Here is a 24,472-nt window from a genome sequence, read left to right as displayed (position 1 = left end):
ACACACACACAAAGAATATATACACACAGTGCCAATGAATTACTTTCATTACGCTCCAGAAGCATAAAATACAAGGCAGCTAATCAGAAACAAAATGAAGAATACAAAAATTTAACGCTATTTTTAATTTATAATTATTTCAAATGGTGTAACATTTTAGGATACTTTTAAAGCTTGATTGGCTGAGTTGGATTTCAAAGATCTATTCACACTGAAGCAAGCCAGGAAACCTGACCCTTGCAAAGACTTTAAGAAGATCACATTTTCTTGCCTCAGAGGTGTTGATAAGGTGAGGAAGAATGGAGATTTTGGCTTGCCCACCAAAGAAAAAGACACTGTACTCCTACTTGTGGATCGCCCTTCAGAGATACAAAAAGACAACTAAGGAACTAGAAACTGCTCTAACCTGCCTCAGTTCATACTCATGGAAACTTCGATGAAAAGATTTCACTGCCCAGGAACTTGACTCAGGAGCAACTAAAACGTCAACATCTTGTTGCCTTTAGTGGACTCTCCATTAAGTCTCATGTACTCCTAAAAAAAGCCAGGTGTCTTATTGCAACCATCAAACTGTTATTTCAAAATATATTTCTAAGTTTTTGCTCTTGTGAATATGACAGCCTTTCACACACAACTGTGCATGCACAATCACAGCCAGCACTTATGTACAATTTGTGAGCTTAAAACGTAGGACAATGTGAACCCACAGGAGAATAAAGGCTACTTTCTACAGCCACAGTGGGCACGAATCCACTCAATTCAAACAGCAGAGTTATGTGCTCTTGGTGCTAAAGATGCCAGGCATGCATATGAAGTTGTTTCTAGTCTCAAAATTAAACACCACAGCATCTTCACTAAGGTAACAAAAATTACTAATGAAGCCTCCAGCACCTAGAGCTGTGTTCTTCAAGATATTCAATACCAGATGATGACTTTTGTTTTTTTAAAAAAAAAAATCTGTTGAAAGACTCCTTTTTTGGGGGATGGGAGATGTGTTACGACTACTGAGTTTACAGTGGCAGTGGGTAGCCCACAGCTTGCCTCATCAAGTTCTGCTCTAAAGGAGTATGGGAAGAGGCAGGATAAGCTGTATTAGAAGATGTTTTACCATGCTACATCCTCTGAATCCAAATGATTTTTCTACAGAGAGAGACTGCCCTCTCAATAGTATAGCTCTCTTTAAAGTGTAATGTAGGCATTTAATCAACGGGTGTTTAATCAAACTCTTAAATATTACAGTTGAACTTCTAATATATTAAGCTCACCAATATTTTTCATAACTTTTACAACATGATTTCCTTAATTACGTTAGTTTCTAGCTAGCTCCTTTAAAGCCCTTTCACTGAGCTAGAGCACATGATTTCATTCACACTTTAAAAGCTTTTCCCATGCATGCTTTTCAAAGCTGATTTGTTTGAACTATACATATGAACTATATTTTAAATTTGTGCATTACTCATTACTACAAACTATGAAGTATCATTTAGGGATTAACACAACTATCTACTAAACTGCAAAATAGCTCTTGTCAATAAAGAAACCAAGTGAGTTTCAAAGAATTGGTTGTACTTAAAAAAAAGGTAACTGAATACTTCTATAATGTACAAAAATGTTATCTAAATGTACCAACAAGAAACATATGCATACTCTATTTTTTTATTGAGATGAAAACAGATTCAGTTTATCTAACAGGCATATAAAGTATAACACTACTTAAGATATATTAGAAAGAGTTCTTGCTCTAAATGTGTTTTTAACCTTTTTTTTCCCCCTTTCTAGAACAGCCTCTCTATAGAGTGCTTGCACTGTATGCATTTGAGATCCATCTATATGCTTGTGCATAGGATAAATCCAATAAAAAAAAATATTAGCAGGTTCTGGATTTTGTATTCAAATGGCTAATTCTCCAGAGAAACATCATCTCCTTTTTCCCTATATTCCATTTATGTACTTTAAAAAAAACTCAAAAAAAATTGTGAATCTAAGCTATGTTACACCACAAAAACCCCTCAGATAGCTCATATAGTGATAGTTGCAGGGAACAGATAGTTATTCTGAAAGAGTAGAAAAAAAAATATTTAAAAGGAGGCAGTGAGTCAAAAAAACATACAGGCAGCTTGACTTCAATAAAACCCGGGATCACTCAGTTCCTTTGGATTGTTTTCTATTTATTTTCTTTTCTTTTATGCAGTTAATTTTTTAGGAAAGTGGTGTTTTTCCCTCTTTTTTTGTCACTACAGACACTCCCTTTAGGCAACCATGCATCAACAATCCTCCCACGTTCAAAGTCGGCTACATCTGTTGCTCTTTCCCATTGTTGAAAATTCCTGCCTTAATCCTATTTGACTTTATTCATGCAAAGGTCATCCTGAATTCAACAAATGGAGGAGCGATAGCAAGCACATTGTTGAACATGGCTAAAAAATGCTGTTGTAGAACATGCAGCTAGTGTGCCGGCACTATCTCAGAAGTACTTGGTTTATTATGCAGCTTCTAGTCCTCATAGCTGTGTTGCCATACGAATTGGCAACATATTTCTTCTAGCAACTCAGGAATACAACAAATTCCTTCTAACTGGCTTGATTCTCTCTCCTTAAAAGGATTTGCACTTAACTCGTATTTGCTAGTGAGTATGCATACAGTATACATATATAATATTTGACTGCTTCACACGCCCTAGGGCTTAGCTTCTGGCATATATGGCTTCCCTGTTTCTCCTAGTTTTTACTTCTCAGTATATTTAGCTTCACAAATCTATTTAGTTAATTGGCCCATCTATAACTAACAGTGGTCACTATTTTAAATAAATGAGGCAAAATTCTGTCTAAAAATACTTCTACAAAGCAGGGTAGAACAGCTAATACAAACACCTCATTTTAGGGCCATCACCATACCATAGAATTGCTCACAGAAGCTGTCTATTTTGTTTTTAGACTCATTTTTCTTCCCCAGAAACAACAACAACAACAAAACAAATAAAAGCATTCTGGCTCAGACCTGTGATTTATTCCTATGCTTAAGTACCTGGCCCAAACCAAAGAAAGATTAGCAGGAACAGTGAATTAGTAACCAAACCGAAGTTAACTATCAGACTGATTTATGAAGGAAAGATAATTATTTAATATGTCCATAACTCATCGTGACAGAAGCAAAGGAATATTTATTCACGCACGCTTATTTCCAATTTGAGGTGCTTGCCAACCATGATGAACCAAACCCACCCTTCAGGCAAGCGGAGAGAACAGGCTTTTGTTAGTCTCGTTCCTTCATGGAGCACTACGCTGAGGGCCCCAGATGACACAAAGTGCACCCAAGACTTTTAACTATCTAAACCAGCTCCACAGTAAAGCTCAACGTAATAGCTAAAAGTTAAACACTACACTAACTTCAGCTTATTCAAATTGTGTTTAGTTCCTCATTAGCTGTGAGAGAAAGTTAGAAAGAATCAAGTTTTCAATTTAAAAGCCGTCCAGTACTCTGCTTGTGTGGCTCTTGTTAAGGACTGATAATAAGGTGTAAAAATTCTACAGAAAAAGGATAGGTTTTATCAGGTTTTTGTTGCAAAGATTTTGAGGATTTTTGTTTTGATGGTAGTTTAAAAAAATGTCTTACGAGAGGAGAAGCGTTCCTTCTTTCTTCTACCTTTTAAAGAGCAAAGCTTGAACTAAACAGGAGCAATAGTCTGTGAAGCCAAGCACGTGAATCAAAGCCCTCCACGTCCTTTGAAAAGGTTAACATGAATGGCAGGAAGGCGGTTATCCTCCAGTACCTACGCCAGGAGCCTGCAGCCCCTCACCGTCTGCCTGCCTCCTCCCGGCTCCCTTCCACCATAGGAGCGAAGGCAAATAACGTAAAGGAAATGAAATAAAATAAAAGGCCCTCAACACGGATAAGGATTTTCAGATTACATACCCCAGAAGCTAGCCCAGATCTCATTTTGAGCTAACCTAATGCGGCTGTTTTTCAAATGCTTCAGCAGGCCACGGCTGCCTCGCCTGACCAGCAGTGTTTGTACCTAATCCAGCTTGTCCTCTGCGAGAGAAACTAAACAGTGCCATGAAAGCATTGACATTTAGGAACCACAGCGCTCCAGAAACTTTAATGCTCTGGGCAGCTCCTAACTTCTTCCTTGCATTTATGCACCTTAGGGATATTTAAAGGACAGATTTCAGACAAATAACTTTGGCACCTCCATGAGGAAACCAGTCCCCTCCAGATCCCACAGAAACGCGTGCAATGAGACACTTGTCCCAAAGGCAATGCAGAGCCCAGCTCATACTCCCTGCTCTCCCTCCAGAGATCCCCTGCTTTTGCTCTCCCCATCTCTCTCTCTTCTGGGACTTGAAGTATTCGATGGACCTCCTAACATAGGAAGCTACAGTCCAGAAAAGGCAGTGGGAGTATTCCCACCATCCAAAGGCCATCTCTCCTCTGACCTCAGCAGCCTTGAAGCAGTTCCTGCATCAGGATATAGGTATTATTTGACCAACCTTGCACTTGTTGGTAAGTCAGACTGTTGGGCACTTCATTCGAGGAAACTGAAAGGTTTATATAAATCATCACGTAAATTTACATGGGAAACATTAGAGAAATTCTAGTATTAGTGCCAGTTTTTGAATAAAATACAAAATAAATATTTTTTGTTACAGTTTGCCTACATGCACTGGTGCTGCCATTTTAATGGCACATAGCAACAATATTCCCATTTACTTCATCACACAATACACTCTATGCCTGTTGGCTTTTCCAGTTTCCACCAGAGATGGATTTTCTTCTGACAGAATAGTGCACAGTTTTAAACTTCCAAGATGAAATAAAGCCTATAAAAATACTGCCATTACATATCTAAAGAGTGTATTTTTCCACAAGAAGTGAAGTAATATTTTATGACAATAAATCTGAGTACTGTAATTTGTAAATGTAAGTTAAATATAAAAATATGAAAAGTGAGGCTTTGAATGTCACAACACTGGTTAAATTACCAAACGTTATTTGCAGAGACATTTTGCAGAAGTGCTAACTGGTGCAACCCAGAACTGCTGCAGGCACTGACAATGTTTCCATCCATTTCAGTAGGAGCTACACTGCACCAATAATGCAGAAATACCTTAAAGAGCAATTACGAAAATGGCAGGAGGAGCCAAGCATTTATCATCCTGCAAATTATGTATATTAATTTATAGTGAAAAAGATTTTTCTAGGACAGCTCTAGAGACCTGTTGTCTGCATCCCCACTACTAATAAGGATCTAAAGAAGAAACAGTGAAACACTTAAGTAGCAGCACTTAAAGCCAAATCAAGTGTTCAGAAATTGGGATATTACAAAATTATGCTTACTTATTCAATGTTAATTAGTACCCTTTGCATATTTGCATTATGATACAATCTTTAAGCGTACTACTTCTTCCCCTAGAGCTCTCCCTCATGGAGAACATTCAATGAACAACCTCACTGAATGGGACTACCCAGTATTCTTATTTTTCTGAATTATTAGTTGTTTGTCCTCATGCCTCATCTGCTGCACACTCCCTGGACCTTGAACTGAACACAGTATCATTAATCTCATCAAAGGGCTTTTCTACAGTGTTCATCTTCATTGTATTTTAATCTAGAAGATTAAACATTTAATCTTCCAGACATCCTTGTGAGGTAGAAGTCCATTTAACCAAAGAAAAAGTGAGGTCCACAAAAAAACCCTAACTCCAAATCATCAGAAGCTGTTGCTTTTGAGTCCTCAGTCTGAGACACCTAAGACCTGACCTTACAGAGAACTGCTTGTTTTATGATACTTCATGTGCCATGAAACAGCACTCTTTCAGCTGCAGGGCACTTGAGTCAAGCCAACAGCTCTGCTAATTTATCACGGTTGTATCAAGCTGGGCACTTAAAAAATCCCACCACAGTCCAAGAGATTAGCTTAGCACCACATAACGAATTCATGACAGAGGAAAGGATAATATTCACTGCTCCTGGACAGCATTCGGTTGCTTAATTGTCAGAGAAAGTGCCTTTCCGCTGGCCCTTGTCTCAAACAGCACACAACCTGGGCTAGTTCCCTGTGTAACAATATACACAGTGCTGCACAAGTCATGAGCTCTGCAGAAAGACTTGCATGGATGATGTGTTTCTGTCTAGGATAACACTCTGGCTTCTTGCTGCATGTGCTTGGAAATGAGACAGGGTGAGAAGTGAGGGGCTGAGGTTGGAAGGAGCTCAGCTCTGCCTCCAAACCTGTGCATAACTCCCGCTACAGGAACACATGGGTAAATTATTGACTTACGTGGTTTTAAACCTCAAATTCTGAAGGAAGCATCTCTTTTAGAGGTAATGTGACTATAGAACAGCACCTAAATCTTTTTGACGGCAGTTCAACTGGCTTGTTGCTAGAAAATGGGCACAAAATACTTCAATCAGAATGGCAGAAAGCAGCAGATAGAACAAGGAAGGGCTTGGTTTCATCTACACTCTCGATGTCTAAAAATTGACTCCTGTTGGCACCAATCATGGGAACAACATGAAGACAACAGACACCACCCTCCACCAATTTACATTCACAGAGCCACCTCCAAGGAGAAGGAGGGAATCAAGCAAGGCTGCAAAGAAACAAAACCCAGTACGTTATTAACACTGACAACTGCTACAGTAACTTGCCACATAGGCAAAACAAGCAATGTCCAACTAAGAAAGAATTTATCACTTTGGTAGCCTAAGGAGACCACTCGTAAGCAAAAACCTACTCATAAAAGCATGAATCTCAAATACTTCCATACAGTATCTGACATACTCCTTTGGGTCCTAATGGATAGTAAGAAGCTGTCCTTTCTGCTGGTCTCTTGTGACTGCTCACGGATAGGTTATCACATGTTACACACCACTTCTTGTACCAGTTCTTACAAAATCTCTAATTAAATAGGTAGAGCAAAGCAAGGGATCTCCATTTTGCTCAACAACTCTGTCCATCAATGCTCCTACTCTATATCCATGTCTCCTACTCAAGTGCAGTCATGCCTGCATGTTGAAGGGAGAAAGCTTTTGCAACATCTTCCCATTTTTTCCTGTCCAATCATGGGTCTATTCTTTAAGTCATATACACAAGAGTCTGTAAATATTCAGGGACAATTAATCTCACCAACTTTAAATGCCTATCAATTAGTTGGCCAAGTCTAACTTATCTAAGCTCTTTTATAGCCAAGGGAGAGAACCAGACACCTCTAGGAATAAGGCATCTGAGGCAGTTGGGTGACTCAATCTCAAAAGGGGATCCATTTAATAAGGGCCAGTCCTGGGAACTCTTACTCACATAAGCAGTCAATAAAACTGCTTACTACCCCTGCGTATTATTGAAACACTAAATTTTCTCCACAATATGCACTTGTATTTGTTCTATCGTTTGTCCTGGTTTTGGTGCTACAGAGGGATGCAGTCATCTCCAATCATCATGGTTCCAAGACAAAAAGCAGACTGAAAAACACCATGGAATGAAAGCCCATCTTCCCTAGAAAGGTGCAATTTGTACTTTTGTAAAAGTCTCGTTTTAAAAGCCCACACTTGCAGTTGAGTTTCAAATCCTCAGACTGTACTAATTTTAAGATTTTCTGCCTTCAAAAGTTTTTTTTTTTTGACAAATAGGGCCTATAGATAAGACATTAGAGAATTTTATTTTAAAAATTACTAGTATATATGCACGTGTGTGTGCATGTATATAAAATGCTTTTCCCATTTACAGAGAAATTAGTGAACATTCTGGTCACCAATGAAACAGAAATATGAGAAACAGTAGCTAGAAGTTGTAATAATTAGCTATCTGATAATTTGCAATGATATACTGCATCCCTACTTCCATCTGCATAAACAGTGGCCCCTTCATTAACAAATCATTTGACTTGCACAAAACCAGTAAAACAGGGAATAAGAGAGTTTAATTTCCTTATATTGACAGAGTAACTACATTTAGTACATAGGAACTTGGATGATTAAAGAAATTTTTTTAAAAAAAATTATTCTCCTGTAAATATGAACAGATGGAAAGTTAAACCATAAAAGACATTTAGAAGACTCACCTAAGGTTGCATTTTCGATTTTAACAGGCTGCTTCCTGGCAGTACTAGCCTAAGTACTGTTGGATCATTAGAACCTGCAGCTGCTGTGAGCAACGAATACCCCAAACCAGCACACTGCCAAGACACTAAGGATATGTTTCCCAGCCGAGCAATGACTGTGCTGCCACTGAAAGGGACTGTCCTGTGGTGTTCCTGTGTCAGTGTGTGCTCCTGGTACTCACATAACTCACAGTTGGTACTGGTGCTGGCACAAGGTAGGGCAGGGAAGGTGGAAATGTGAGAAGTCAGGACAGGGACCGAATGCAATGCAGTAAATCAACCCTGAAGCATGCATTAGTAGAGGACAAGAGGAAGATACTCTTTAGCCCATACCTTCAGCAAAATGGAAAAATACTACACTAGCATTTGGAAGTGAACAGTTCACTTCTTATTCTAGCACATACTCTAACGAGGTTGTTTTATGTCCAAACACAGGTTAATAGTAAGGAACACAAAAAAAGCACATGGCTAGTCAAGTTGACAAACACCATTTAAAACTCATGCAAACAGTAGTAAGAAATTGCTTAAGTATTGTATAAAATAGGGAGCCTCTTTTATTACTTAACACTTGAAAAGCTGCAAGTTTAATGAATTGTCTGTGCTTCAATATGATTATCTCACTATCTCTCTGTTCACATTATGTGTGTGGCTTGTCTTCCTATTAAGAGATAAAATGTCTTAGGGCTGTATGCAAAGGCAGATTTTCTCGGAGTGCCTTTTTTGCACAAGTTCATAACAGTAGTTATTTTAAAATTCTGTCCACTACCTCCCAAGTCTTCTCTGGGCTTGATGAACTATCTATCTGCATAGGAAGTGACAAAGATCTCATGCAAATGAGCTACACAATTCCTCTGCAGCTAATGTGAAGCTGGAAAGGAGCAAAAGCATTGAAGATGTTCCAGAGAGCCAGGAAGCCCTTATGTGAATGGACAACTGAGACACTTTCGATACCAAGAGACAATGACTGATATTCATCTACTGTTTGACGTTTAATATAACTTCTCCGCTTGGCTGCATTACTGCATCTGTGTTTTAAGATGAGCTCTTCCTACTGTTCAGTCACATAAGGCTGATAATGCTGAGGTAAATAGAAGTGGAAAAAGTGAACAACTGGAGACTATAGCATCTCTGAGATCTTGGAGAGTTGTGCCTAGCACTATACTGAATCTTACTTTCCTCCCCTTCCACTGAACTTCCACTAAACAGAAGCATTGCAGATACATAACAGATTACAAAGGATACTGGATGGAGACAGGTTATTACATGTCATGCAGAAAAATGATTCTGTACTTCTTATTACATGTTTCCTATAAATAAGTTTCATTAGAGCTTAAACCAGCTAGCTTGCCTGGCATGAGAGAGCAGACTATCACTGGCCATGCAAAACAATTCATTTTGCTTTAGAAAAGAAAGAGAGAGCTTAAACAATGATGGTGACAACCAGAAATGTTATTATTGGCTTTGAACTATTATGTGAATGTGTATTCTCCTTTCCTGCCAACATAAAAGGCCATCACAAGCTCTTGCCTACAAGCAACAAAATCAGTGCCTATGTTTTCATGACTATCAGCAACACTGTGACTTTCCTAAGGGTGAGAATGGCGTATACATTAATATGACAGACTTAAGCTTACTTATCATCCTGTGCTGGTGCTATATACTTTCATCAAAAACTCAAAAACAAAGGACAGGTTCAAAAAGCATCCTGTGGTCTGATATCAATTCCATGTGTGTTCACATAATCACGTATCGTCAGAGAAACACCTATTGCCAAGACTGGAGTGCAGGAGTTTCATTTACTGAGATATTCTGGCTAGCCCAGCAGGAAGCTGTGAGACGGAGATCTTTGCGAGCTACCAAAACCCAGGCTGACAACTAGTCCAATGCACCTGCAAGTAGCCACTCTATAAAGCATGTGTCTAATGAACACAGGTTTCCAGACCCTGAAGGCTGGAGAAAGGACATGAAACCAAGCTGGAGTCACCAAACATAACATACCTGTTGACTTTCAGTAGGTTAACGGGAGCTGCAGTATCCAGAAACCTGATGGAACCATGAGCCATCAACAAGGTCCAGGCCTTGGCTGCAGTCTGGCAACAAACTGCACATTGTTGAAAACTACCACATAATAGGAAAGGCCTTTCTGAGAATGGTTTCCTGAAGGGAAGGGCATATGCTGTCCTTCCAAAGACTGAATGAGTAATCCCAATCCAGTGCAGGTGCTATTTTCTTTTAACACTTAAAAATAACTCTACGGTTGAGGGTGATTATGTGTTTCCTCCTGTTCCCTTGTAAATAATTCTTCACCTCCCACATAAATGCAGTAGCATTCCTGCCCCCTCATTCTCACAAAGGCGATAAAATCCATGATTCTGCAGACACACATGACTTCAGCTTCTCTACTACAGGACACTGTTGCCGACTCTGGAAATGATACCTGGATCTTATTTCCAATAAACTCAACATAATGCAAGGAAGATGAGAGATACTGAGACTGGCTGAAATTTTGGCCAGTTGAAGTTGGTATATACATTCTTTAATCAGCTAACACAATGATGGGCACTGATAGCGTGCTGTGCACTGGCCTGATAGCGCCTTCTGAGCCTGAAGTTCTTTGTTCATCTTTTTTTCCACAAAGTCAACAAGTGGAAGAAATTTAAAGTCTCCATCACCTCTGTGAAAGGCAGAACCTGGTTATCCAAACCATGTCAAGAACAGTAACACCTGTATGATGGTAACAAGCCCAAGAAGGCTTCAGTTGGGCTTGACAACACTGTAGCAGGTTGATGACTGAAGAGGCTAATTACAGCTTTGCAGTTTGTTTGTCCAACTCATCTAAATATAGCCAGCACACCATAGTCTTCAAGCCATTTGAGATGATTGACTGTGGGATGATTCCGGGCTTTCAGACTTTGCATTTTTAAGCTCTCTCTGATGACTCAGTTTAGTTTAGAAGAGACATGGAATGGAGACAGGAGAGAATTAAGATACTCCTTTAGGAAGTGCGAGTAGGTAATAATATTTGGAAACAAAACTTCCTCCAAATCCAGATATGGCAAATACTCAGCTAATACTATGGGGGAAAGAGCTGGCTGGACCTACAGAGAGCTAGACCTTGCCTTACCTATGACAGATAACTGCCCCTTCCTCACCAATACAGGTGACATGGGGATCTCTGAGTGATCAAAAGGGCCTGCTGAAAGGGAAGACATTAAAGAGGCTTGGAAAGGGTTTGCTACTACAGCTACTACAGCTAACTGATTGCTCAGGGAAGCAGTGCAAGGCAAACATTTGAAAAAGATCAGATGAATACTGGAGATATTCAGAAGCTGTCTGGACATAGTCCTGGGCAACTGGCTCTAAGTGACCCTGCTTGAGCAGCGGGGTTGGACCAGATGACCTCCAGAGGTCCCTTCCCACCTCAACCCCTCTAAAGAATGTGAACAGTGTGCAGAGAGAGGTATGCTGGAAATGGGCAAAGAGACAACAGCAGCTGGGATGCTCTTACAGCAGCTAAAGAAGTGGATGTGTCCCGTATGCAGAATTAATATGAAAAGGGCAAGACTCTAAATCGCTAATGCTCATGAGCTCAGCCAACCTCACATAGACTAAAACCCTCAGGTTTGGGGCACGCAGAAACAGCCTCTTTTCTCACATCTGAAATTTGTTAAGGAATGGTAAGGGGACACCAAGTGAGGCAACATCTTTGGGGAGGAAAGTGGCGAAAGGCAAGCCCTGCAGTAGTGGGAGACACTGGTATGGTTAGAACTGCTTCAGGCACATGCACACCATATGGTTGAGAACAATCATTTCAAGGCAAAAAAAATCTTAAATACTGTCTGTATTTGGTATCATCACTTGTCTTTCTGACCAATGACTATGTATAATTCTCTGTGCAGTAAGTTTTTATGTCAGTCTCCCAATGAGATCTAGTCTTCGCTTCAAACTCTAGTTCTACCATTTTCATGGCTATTAAAGTTAATGCTTATTTATTAGTCTGATATTCTATCTTCACTGATCATTGAGTTCTTGAAAGTTAATACCAACTCATGACTCCACCCTGGCGTACCCTCTTTATTCTGGGATACCAGGCATAATGCTAGATACCAAGAGATCAGAAGATGCTTTCTGGAATTTTCTGCCTGGTTTTACATGAAGCTTTTACACAGAATTATCCTGTACAACACACATCTCTGAACAAAGGAACTAGAAGGAGTTTGACTTTTGTGGTGTCAGGAGTAATAGGGGTAATTAATTGTGGATATGATTCCAGGAAAATCTAGAAATAGCATTCAGCTGTTAAAAGACCATACAACTCCCTTAAAAGAAGGCCTTTTGCAATTCACTTAGATGCATTAGCTTCAGTCTATTCTCAAGTGAGACATGTCCAAGACTGCTGACTACTAAAAATTCATTGTTTTATTCTTCTCTTTCATTACTGCAGACACTGCTGTTATAAATTAAGAAAACATACACACACACACAAAAAAAATCATGTGTGGGAAGTCAGATATCCTTCAGGCAAGAAACACCTTCCACCACTACTTGTGTAATGGTAAAATGTTGGATTCAGGCTATGATGTTTCAACAACAAACACAATTGCACTTCTGTGGAAGTGCTCCTATACCCTGGATGCCAATGCTAGAAGGCTCATTGCAGCTGGACACTAAATGAAGCAATTTTGGTGTCCAGCCGTACCCTAGGGATTTGATTTTTGGGTGTATACTTAGGAAAATATCAACCTTTCTTGCCCTGCTTTTAAATTGGTATTTAAATTCCTAGGAACTTCACTACTGTTTTCACCATCTAAATGGCTTTTTTTAATAGGGTAACATAATTCCAAGTATTGGAACCTGTATCTTGAGTAGGAATCTGTCGTGTCAAATAACCTTTCAGGAGCAATTTCCACCTAATAAACTTGCTGATACATAGGCGTTAATAACAGCATTTGTATTTTTTGTGTTCAGCAAATGTGATTAACACCATTAGCATGTGAAGGAAAAATGAGCTCCAAATACTCTATCAAAGATTTGCAGAGGCATTTTTGGGGTCTTTTCCCTTAAGCTCTAAAGTTCTAATATTAATGCTGGGTTTGTGTAGTCTAAAGATTAGCATTTCTGCTCCGCAGCCATTTCCTATGAAGACAACCAAGACAGGGAATTAAACAAGTCGGGACACTTAGGTTCTGGTCAGGGCTGTAGCAGAGGCTTTCTGTTTCTTCTACAACAAACTTGGACAAAACACTGAATAAGATAAATTATTTAACCTCCCTTTACCTAAGTTGACCTCCATGGGACTATTCCCCCTACGTAAGGGCATGTGCTAAGTTCATGTTTGTGTAGTGCCTATACCTTTTGATGGGAGTTTTTTCAGAGTTGCTAAACATTGTCACTATTATTGAGTAATAAACAAACAAGTTATTTGTGCCAACAGTCGAAGTCCCACCTGGGCGCTATTTCATACTATGGTGTGAGGAAATTGTTTAATTTTCTTTTCTTTTCTTTTAAATGCCGGTACTTTTCCGAATTTCAAAAAGCATTCCAAGTAAAGTGCTTTTGATCTAACATTATTAGAACACCTCAGAGCAAAACAATTCAAGCACAGAAAAAAGACTGTGCTTACAGAAAGCTTTCTGGATTGCAATTGACCATACAATATTTTAACACACCCAGTCAGTGAAACTTTCCACTCTAGCTGTAATATAATAAACAAGGACACTGCATCTGCTTTGGAGCCTTCCCTAATGGTCTCATATCCTCCAAAATCCTGTAAAAAAGTGAAAGCTTCCTGTACCAGAGAAGGTCAGCATAGAGCTCTGTTTTCCCCCGTGGCCCTAACAAATATCAAAGTTTCAGTACTCGGACTTCTGCTGATCTCAGCTGGGCCTCAGCATCAAATATTGGGCCTCAGCACCAAAATATTTGGGAACTAATACCCTGCATAAGAGTAGGAACTACCTGACTGTGCTCATAACACCACTGTCTTCTCAGCGATTTTAATCCTGCATCTTTTCTTAATCAATTCCAGCTTTCAGACAATCTAAAACTTAGTCTGGGGTACACAAAAACGACGACAGTCGAACCCAGTAGTAATAAATTATTTCAGCACAACGATAAAGCAGAGAGATGTATTTCCTTGGATGCAGACCTGTAAAAAATCCTCTCAAACAACGAGCAATGGGGGCACAATCTCCATCAAGCGAGCTGATAAAATCTCCTCCACAGATGTCTCTTCTCTGCCTGGTAGTACCAGAATGCTTCACTTTGGCCACTTTGCTTTGACCCGAGGGCCAGACTCCACCAGAAATCAAATAACATGTAATATTTTTCGTACAGAAACTCCAGCGAACAGGATAGAACCCCATCTCAGCATATTATAAAACTGCTACACTCTGATTTAATATTTCTCTGGTTGTGGTTTTCCATATTAAGAGTAACTCGTGAATTGTGCTTGTGGCCTTACTATGTTGTTTTGTTTTGCTATGAGCAGACACAGATTAGATTTCTGGTCTCATACTCTTTACCCTGAGTGGTAAAACGACAGCAAGATCAGAGCCTGGAGGGACAAGGACATGTCAGCAATCTGGCTGAGTAATTAAGCAATGAAATTATAAGTATGACAAGTAGTTTCATTCAATTCTTACATTCAAGTACAGCAGCTCCAATACAAGGCAAAACAGATGATAATATGCACAAATTGGGAGAGATGTGCTGGAAGGGAAGTCTTCTGTCCTCATCTTCCTACCCTTCAAAATGAGCAGTCAGCACGTATCAAATTCATTTTTAAGAAGGGCCCATTAACATATACTATTAAATGCTTATTTTGTTTAAAAAAGCACAAGTGGTGCTAACTGCTGAAACACTGGAGCTGAAATTCACACCAACAGAAGGTAGCTGTTTTAATCATAAAATACCTACGCTGCACATTGCCCTCTTCAACAGAAGTTACCTCATTTTCCCTTGACGAACATAGGTGTATGTGGATATATAAGTATGCTTAGTCTGGATGTTCTTAATAAACAGCTAATCTGATTTAAAGTAGACTGTCTTTTTTTAAAAGTTACTTCAACATACCTATAGAATTAGACATACATAAATCCCAATACAAATAAACAGTATCCAGTACTAAGCTCTTAAAACCTAGATTTATGACAGAAATGTGGAGACGGACTCTTCAACAGTGGCAAGGCTTAGCAGCATTACAATAGATCAAGACAAAGTATTGTTAAATATGATTTTCTCCCTTCTCGACGGCATATTCAGCCGTCCTGTAACACTGAACTGACTCGTAACAGGAAATGTGGAACTGCAAATGAAAGTGACTCTATTAGAGTAAGAATTAAAACCTAAAAATCAGTATTCTCAAGAGTTGGACAATTTATTCAATTACAGTTGGACTTGATCTTAAAGGTCTTTTCCAACCTAAATGATTCTATAATTCTATAATTTGTTACTAGAAGACTCTTTTCTTTGAAACTGCAGTTGCTGTTAGCGTTGTCGTTAAATCCTTAAAGAAAAAAATACATGCTCCTACTACTGCTCTCTCCCTATGAACCAGCAAGTGAACAGAGATGAGCCAACACCTTATTACATATAAGCAAAGCTTTTAAGATGGCCTGCAGAAATAAATGTGTCTACAATACACATAAAGGTACTCTTAATAACAAAGACGAAATTTTGGTATGAAAAACCTACCTTAGGAGAAGAAGAAAGCTCCCTCGATGCAGGAATAGCTGACATGTTCTCACTCATGCCTGTCTCTGTCTTTGGCAAGAGGTTTGGTGGCTCAGGAGCCTTTCTTTTCATCTTCTTTTCTGGTTCTTGCAGCGGAGCAACTTTAATTAAAGCAGGGCTTGATTTTGGTTCATAAAATGGATTTGATCTAATTAAAAGAAGGGAAACATATTTCTTTGCTATCTCCTTGGAATTAAAACTGAAAATATGACCTATTCAGAGAAGCCAATGACTAAAATGCTTTTATTATCCCACATAAGAATATATTTTGCCTTTATACACTTTTAGATACTACTTTTTCATACAATTGAAAAGTGAGTTACAACAGTTAAAACTGCATTAGGTCAGAATTTCCATAAATTCCACAAATTTTATAAAGTCTGGTAAATGACAGAAGTTTTAGCAATTGCATAAAGCTAACTCTTCAATTATACTTAGTTATCTATCAAAGAGTGATCTGATTTACAGACAAGCTCAATACCAAAAAATTTGAGTGAAGTTGCTGGCTGTTTAATATTCTAATGAACAGAATTAAGAATGCTTCATTAGAACAGAGTCAAGAATCAGGTCACTTTTACATGCATGCTTCAATGGCCTTACAGGCCTCACTCTTGGCTGTCCAAGTCTGAAAATTTTGGCTTCCGTAGGTACACAGTCCACATCGAGTATATTTTAAACTCTGCAGCATACAGGCACTACACCATTTCAACAACATTCTTTGGATAAGAGAATAGTGTAAGAAAACCACAGCTGACTTGAATATACCTCTCTACAGATACCAGTAGCCATCATCCATCTATTTTGAAAATGCTTTTTATAACTAAACCTTGTTTAAGAAACACAGTAAACGTCTTCCACCAAGTGGATGCAGTCCAAAGAATTATTCTTCTTAACTCTGGCATTCACATTGCAACTCTGCATTTGTTCCACCTTAGGTAAATACTTCCACAGCATTTCCAAATTTTATCTATTAGTTTGATACATCAAATATCAATCAATAATATGTCAAATAATGGCTTCTACTGCACACTTAGAAGAGACAGCAATTTTGTGTCCTGCTAAGGAACCTTCTTTGCACTAGGTTATTTTATTCATAATCTTCATTTTTCATATTTTGCAATCCAAAACTGGACGGTTAATTACAAAACTGACATGTTAATTCCTTTCTAGTCCACACTTCCCCTGCAAGATATATTTATCATATAGTTACATAAACATAGTTTGAGATAAGTCACTGCAATTCCCAAAGATCTATCTGCATACCGTTATGTAGAGCAAAACTAATCACGACAAATAACCTCAGTCCCTTGAATTCAACTCTAGATGGAAACAAGAATGCATATAGCGTTAGACAAGAGCCTACCTAGCTAGATCCACTTACAAATTTCCTCTCAGGATAAGAGTCATGAGTTAGTACATGCTGTTTTCAAACAACTACAACAGCAAAATTTGGGCACAAGCGAAAAGCCAACTATTCATCCAGTTTCCTTTCACACCACACCAAATTTCTCTCAGTTTTGTGTACTTTTAGTACGAAAATATGTCTTTCAGTCTCATGGACTGATTTTACAATTTATTTTAATGCAGTTTACCATCGTCCTCTTTTCACTGAGAAAAAGCAAGCAGTTGATAATCCACACCACAGAAAATAAGCCTACTTCTGAAAGGCAAAGTTCACTGAAGCACGTAAGTGAAGATCGGGCATAAAAACCTCCAGACCTTTCTGAGAATCTGCCACTGCTTGTTACAGAGAAAGAGATCTAAATCCAGATACTGAAGTGAAAGGAAAGACACTAAAAGTAACTCATCTGCTGACTGAAGGCAACTTTCAGGTGTTCCCACTTTGCTGCCCATCAAGTGCAAAGCCACCAGTGCAATCAAAACTAAAGGCAACATCAAAATAATGAGTTAAATAGAAACGGATGGGTGTTTTCCATGGGAGGCAGTAGAAAAAGGAGGGTATTCAGGTTGGAGTGGAGAATGCACCTAGCTGTCAGTAGCTCTAATTTAGCTGACAGCCCAGCTGTCTTCAGACACCAGAAAGTTCAAAGGGAGGTGAAAATGAAGATAAAAGACATAAAGGCTGAAGAACAATGCGTTCTACAGGAGAGCACAAGGTTTTCTTTAGTTCAACAAGTTAGCCTTCTGAACAGCCAGACACAGCATGTTTGGCAGGAAAGTAGTTTACCTCTGTGTACGTGGAATTTGAAAAGTGCATTCATAAGGTGTTAAAGTGAATTTGGTGAGAGGAAAAAAAAACCACCACCTTATCAATGAGAGTAAAAAAGTTTGGAAGAACCACCTGTTGAATTTTTATGCTCCAGAATTGCCTGCACTGCATGTGTAATCTTGAAGAATTGTTACCCTACTGCACGCACCAGAAGGAAGTGCTATAAGGAGACAAGTGGCTGCCTTTTTTTCCTAGAGAAGAACTTGCTTGAAAGCCAGACTAAACTCTCACATTTTGGTTACAGTATCAGCAGAAAACACACACACACATACACACTACGTTCCACCTTCCCCTCTGCATCGCTTTTAATTGGTCTTACGAATATTGAGAAAGATTTTTGAAAACTTAAGTTTAATACAGGAAAAAAAACCAACCAAAACAGTTCTTGCCCGAAGAGGCTATAAATTTTGAAGTCATGGGTGTCTGATATATGTAGCAGAGTTTGGTCCAACAGCTTCCACATGGCTATACAAGAAACTAAGCATGGGAAAAGTCTGGCTGAAAAAAGCCTTAGCTGAAAAATATTAAAGCACTTTTCTCTGAGGTCAGCTCCCATACTTTTTGCTTCTGTGAATTTATTTAATTGATCCACACAATATGATTTGCCTGAAGAGATACTAGACTGTCCACCACAAAATTAAAAAAAACAAACCTGACAAACTACCTGGCATTAAGCTGTCACTGGCAGCGTGGTAGCTTGTGGCTTCTTGTGCAACAGACAGCTTCAATAGATGGCAACTCAATAGTCTTTCCAATTAGACAGCATTATTCTAAGCCATGCAATGATTAACAAGATAAGAAGCTACAGAGCCAAATAATATCTGAAAGCAAGTTTTATTCTGACCAATTTAAAAATTATTTTGATCAGTGCTAACTGTAAAAATCAACATTTTATTGAGGAGGAAAAACAAAGCTGTCAGCGTGGTAGGGTTAAAAGATCAGGCAATATTACCAATCAGAAGCACTAAGGCTGAAAGCATTATACTTTAAACAGTTGTGAGCTATGCTATTTTCAAATACTTAACTTAGCAAAGCGTGCTGTCCTTTATTAACAGGTAGCCACCTACCATTTTGATCTTAATGTATAAAATTCAAAAAGGCAAAAGCAAAATTTTACACTAACATTCAAATGCCCAAACTGACAAAAGGAAAATGTGTTCCTTATTTCTAGCTAGGTATGAGAATTTAGCCAGAGGAGGTATGTTTTGAGAGCACAGTTTTACAGCAGAATATATGTACTGGATCATCTAAGTCCCTCTGTACCATGCAACGCCTCATTATGGTTATGCTTGTGACTATGCTTTGCTTATGTGTGTTGTGAAATCTTATGTTATCTTCACAACCATTAGTGAAATCTGTTTCAATTATGCCAATTACCCAAGGTAAATCCTTCACAGAGGCACAGTGAGGATAAGTACCTTTTGCAAGATTACAACAAGAGTCTGTTACAAAACTGGAGTCAGAGTTCAGTTCTTGGGGCACTTTGTGTAAGCTCTGAGTCCACAATCAGAACTAGGGATCTGCCAGTGTAGAGTGGGATAAGGGTCCTGATGGTAACTGATGTGTCCATGTTCCCACGACACATCATCACGTTTCACACCAAATACAAGAGGAAAATGCCAAGTGCTGCATTAAGCGAACTCCAACGAAATGTTTAAGATGCAGAGATAAAAACACATTGTATTTCCTAAGTGACAGTAAATATCTTTCGGGACCCTTCTATTTCTCATGCCTTCCATCTATCAGGTTAAAAACCACTCCTGGGGAAAGCACTAGACCAGCAGTAGTAAAAAAAATGATTAAAAACTACCCAAACCAAAACAAAAATCAAAAGACAAGATGTTAGGAGAGAGGTTGAAAACAATACACAAAGTTTTCTAATGCCGTGATATGACTCAGTTGTTCAGCCTTGTCTTGAATACACTGCTCAGGCCAAGTCAACACATCTTAAAATAGATACATAGCAGAAGAAATAACAGGGTGCAGAGACGTGCGGTGAAAATTATTAGAGAAATGAAGAGCCTTCTGTATGAAGAGAGATTGGAAAAGTTAGCACCATTTAACTCAGACAAGTGACAAGTAATGGTGAACATGCTAGAGATATACAACACAGCAACTGTTTACAGCACATAAATCCAATACTATTAATTGTTGTTTTGATAAGCCAACAGAAGACATAGTGTATGGGATTGGAAAGGTAACTTATTTACAATCAATAAAAGGAAACACATTTCATATAAGCCTTGGTTTTTTGTGGAACTCTCTGCCACAAACTGACACTGGAGCCTAGACTTTAATAGGATTTGGAAGATTAGCCACTTATGTAGATAATAAAAGCATCAATATTCACATTAGATAAGAAACAATACACATCTAGACATAAACCCTCATGATTTAGGGCACACAAAAACTACCAATTGGCACTGCCTATGAAAATCTTTCCTTTGGTGCTCACCATACCATACCTTCGCAGAAACTTTCTATTGAAAAATTTGAAAATTAATGACATGAGGTAAGGCATAATAGTGCTTGTAGGTGTGAGTTAGTATCACAGGTCCTGTGTTCCTAGACTGCACTTTTATTATTACACTTACTCCTCCAGAGCGTTTCAGTATAAAGATTCAAAGGTTCTCCTTGCCATACTTCTACCCAATACATTTAACAAATGGTCTCCATGTCTTTTTCAATGACATGGCGCTCCTGTAACCTGGGAGAAAATGTGGAGAGGAAGCTACTTTGGGGGTCAGGACATAAAAAACTTATGTAAAAGACAAACTATTTTACAGTGCTTTTTGACTCCTTATCCTTCCATCTTTCTATGGGACATTGCTTTTACAGTGAAAACACAGATCAGATTTATGTTCCAAGTAGAATCCACCTATGGGGAGTTTATTTTTATACTTGGGGGGGGGGGGAGGAATAAAGCAAATGGGACCATTAAAATAAGAAGGTGTTGTAAACAAAGGGCTAGAGAAATCTACAGTCCAGCACACCAAAAAAACAAGGCTGCCTGTTACGACAATCCTGCAAGCCCATTTGGCACAGATTGCTTAGGGTGAGCTAAATATAAAACAGGGAAAATTCTTCAGTTGCCCATCCATGTAGCTTTTGCTCTTCTTCCTCAGTCTTTGCTGTCCTCTACACCCATATCTTTTTGGGTGTAAAGTATACATATTTTTTCTCCCTGCGGATTCTGGTGACCAGTGAACGATCAGGGATGCCTGGTGTGACCATCAACACTGTGATCACACTGTGCTCTGAAGACACAGCAGCCGGTGCTGTTTGTTCAGGCAGTGCCCTGATGAATGGAGCTGGCAGAGACAGCATTCCCCAATGTCCTTTCTTTTTTCTTTCACAGAACAACCAACAACAACAACAAATCCATGGCCACAGAGCTTTAAAAGAAAAAAACCCTGCAGGGTCCTTTATACATTTCTATTAGAGTGCATGGGAATTCTTCAATTTCCTAGAACACAGCTATAAGCAGAGAAATGTAAAGATGATGATATGACACCTGTATTAATATTAAATATGAAAGCAATGCAAATGTCATGCCACGATAAATCTCATTAAATAACGTAAAACTAAATGTTAATTACAGTTGTCGTCTGTAAAATTGCTTGCATGTAATCACCATAAACTGTCTCATGAGTGGTGTGGTTGGTGACCAATGACCACAAACACAGAGTACCTTCAAACCTCCCAAGCTGCACAGCTATTGCAAAAAGCTCTCATTCCTTGTTAGGTTTCTACACTATAAAACAAGGCAGTCAGTGTGAGTTTATAAAAGTTGTATGTGTGTTTATGATAAAAGAAACAACCTAAGAAAGTGCATATGGTGTTATCTTTCCCATATAGAGATTCAGTCTTAGGAGACTCTCAAAAATGTGCTATGCAGACTGCAAAATGCTCTTCCTTTTTCATACTGCACCAGTATAAAACAAACTCTCCATTATCATTAACAAAAATTATTATTCTATGTAGTAAAAATAATGGCAAAAAGGACAGGAAGGACCAAGCTCTGCTGCTCCTTAATTTTTGGCTTATTCGCAATTGGTCAGAGCATAAAGTGCCAAAAAGGTACACAGACTGGTTCCTTATCAAGTAATTTGCTATCAGTGAGGCAAAGAAAAGTTTCCTAACTGATCACATTCAGCTGAATAGCATGACTTGGGGGTATGGTATTTCTTGCTGCTGAGCTGCCTAAGGATCAGTCTGTCCTAAGGAGGTGATTAAGGATAACCATGGTTGAACCCAATACACCTCAAGATTAAGCCAGGGATCCCACTAATGCTTCCAAAGCTGCTGAAAGGTGAAGAATCATACTTACTCATCTAGCTCCTCCTCTTCAGCTTTAGAGGTATCTGCATAGAGGTATTTGCTCATATCCACTGGTCTGACATTCTTCCTTTTTGCAGGCTGTGGAGGAGAATCTCTTACAGTTACAAAAGTTTCAGGCTCAGGATCTGGCTCATCAAATGGGTTCAAGTACTCTGGGGCATCTTCATCCTTGAAGGGATTGTAATTGTCAGCATAGAAACTTTCTTCTGGCTTTGAAGATGAAGCTATTTCAGTGTCCGGTTCTACCAAATAATAAAAAATCATTAAACAGATTTAACACAGAAAAAATTTGAAACCATTTTATCAGATCTTTATATTTTGAAGGCTTACGAAAAGGTCTGCTTCTTAACTCTCAAAACATAAAGTCCTAGACTTAGATGAATTTTCACACTTTGTTTATTTACAGAGTAACCTTGTTTATTCAAAAACAGGTCTTTCAAAAGGTCATTTCATCTAGAGTATACTGAATAGGTTTCATTTTCTCACTTACTAAAGCTCTTTCAACCTAATTAGTTATTAGTTTTCTTATTGTCATATAAATGGTGTCACAACAGATTTAAAACATTTTCCCAAGCTATTAGCCAATTTGTATCCTAACAAAATGTTCTTAATTATTTATTTGAGCTTTTAATAAAGAAAAAAAATATCCTGTATTTTATAATAAAATTACTTTTACTGGATATTAAAAATGGTGATAGTAAGTAGGTGGTCTTTTCATTTCTTAAAATGACTGAACTAAAAAGCAGTTATTAGGTATGACCAGTAATTGCATTTCAAAACATACATATTTTCACTGCTAACTGCTCCTCATAACAATACATAGTCTCACAGTAAAAATGAATTTAAATTAACCCTAAAGAGACAGATAATCAAATTACTCATCTATTATTTGGGCTGTACAACAAAAAGTTATTAGCAACCTGGAGCTGCATGCAGTTCTTTAGAGTAACAGAAAGAACACTACACAAAAGTGAATGGCTGCTGGATATTGAATAATACAAATCCCCATAAAGCAATACAATGTTTTTTACAAAGTCACTTAGTAATGCTAATCTTACTCTTCCTGCAGCATCAAATGATCAGAATTTGATATTCTGTTCAATATTGGATTTGATGTACTTTCAAAATCTATGCAAATAGGAAGTTCAATGTGGTGTCATTAAAACCTAATTTTCAATAACCACTCCCACATTATTCTTAATGACTAGTGTTTCTTTTTCAGATGCATGGTTACTAAATTGAACAAAGCATACCTTTTAGCTTTAAAAGAAAAACTCTAAAAGTTACTTGTAGCAAGGCTCTAACAAATAAAAAGATAGCGCTCCAAGTGCGTTTGTCACTAAACAAATATTCAGGAAGAGAAAAATCACTAGTCACACAACTAACAAAGGGAAGAGGCAGTGAAAAAACAGCACTGTTGTTACTTGGTTTTGGATGGATGATGTACTGAAGTTGCTAATCCTGGTGAATTGCTAGAAAATGTAAGTGTTCTCTACTCTGCCAGTAAACTTCCAGTTCACCCTGTCTCCAGCCATTAACACAGCCCAAGGTGATAGAAAGCCCTACCCCACGTAGTGTGACTGACTACAGTTCAAATCTACAGTTTGAACAAGAGTCAGTCCTAGTTGGATAGGAATAGGGTCCCCAGATGCAGGTAGCAGCTTCACCTATCCATGCATTGGAGTAGTCATCAGTCACTAGACCAGGGCAAAGGCTTGGAGCAGGAAAGGCTTTAGTCCTTCTCAGAACAATTGAAACCTATCAAAGATTGGAAAGATTTCATTTTAAGAACCACCTCACATCTCTAGTGCTCCTCCTCTTTGTTCTTCACATTTGAACCTCAAAGACTATGTTATCATATTGTCTTCTACACTGTTTCTAAGGGTCTGTTTCTGAAGTGATGGATCATTTCTCTATGGTCAGAAAGTAGAAATCAAATGGGTTTGGCTGGAATAACAGACTAAATTAATCAAAATCATACTTAAGCCCAATGTGGACCCTCAGGAGATAAATCACTCATCTGAGATTGAGGGTGAGTTCAGCTGGATGAAACAAAATAAAATTGTAC

At 38.5% G+C, this 24,472-nt stretch overlaps 1 protein-coding gene across 10 annotated transcripts in view; it reads right to left on the bottom strand.

The window, feature by feature from the left end:
- The window catches only part of EHBP1 (EH domain binding protein 1), a 227,739-nt gene that overhangs the window by 98,318 nt on the left and 104,949 nt on the right, over window positions 1–24,472 (bottom strand). For all 10 annotated transcript variants that reach the window (XM_075496799.1, XM_075496800.1, XM_075496801.1 and 7 more), the window contains 2 exons: window positions 22,394–22,646; window positions 15,795–15,981 (listed from right to left, as the gene is read on the bottom strand). In XM_075496799.1, the coding sequence (XP_075352914.1) occupies window positions 15,795–15,981; window positions 22,394–22,646 (440 nt within the window). The remainder of the gene's footprint in view (window positions 1–15,794; window positions 15,982–22,393; window positions 22,647–24,472) is intronic.

This window comes from Mycteria americana, chromosome 3 (assembly GCF_035582795.1).
Source record: "Mycteria americana isolate JAX WOST 10 ecotype Jacksonville Zoo and Gardens chromosome 3, USCA_MyAme_1.0, whole genome shotgun sequence".
NCBI lineage: Eukaryota > Metazoa > Chordata > Aves > Ciconiiformes > Ciconiidae > Mycteria > Mycteria americana.
Note: the sequence above shows the minus strand (reverse complement) of the source record. Positions and strands in the feature narration are given on the sequence as shown.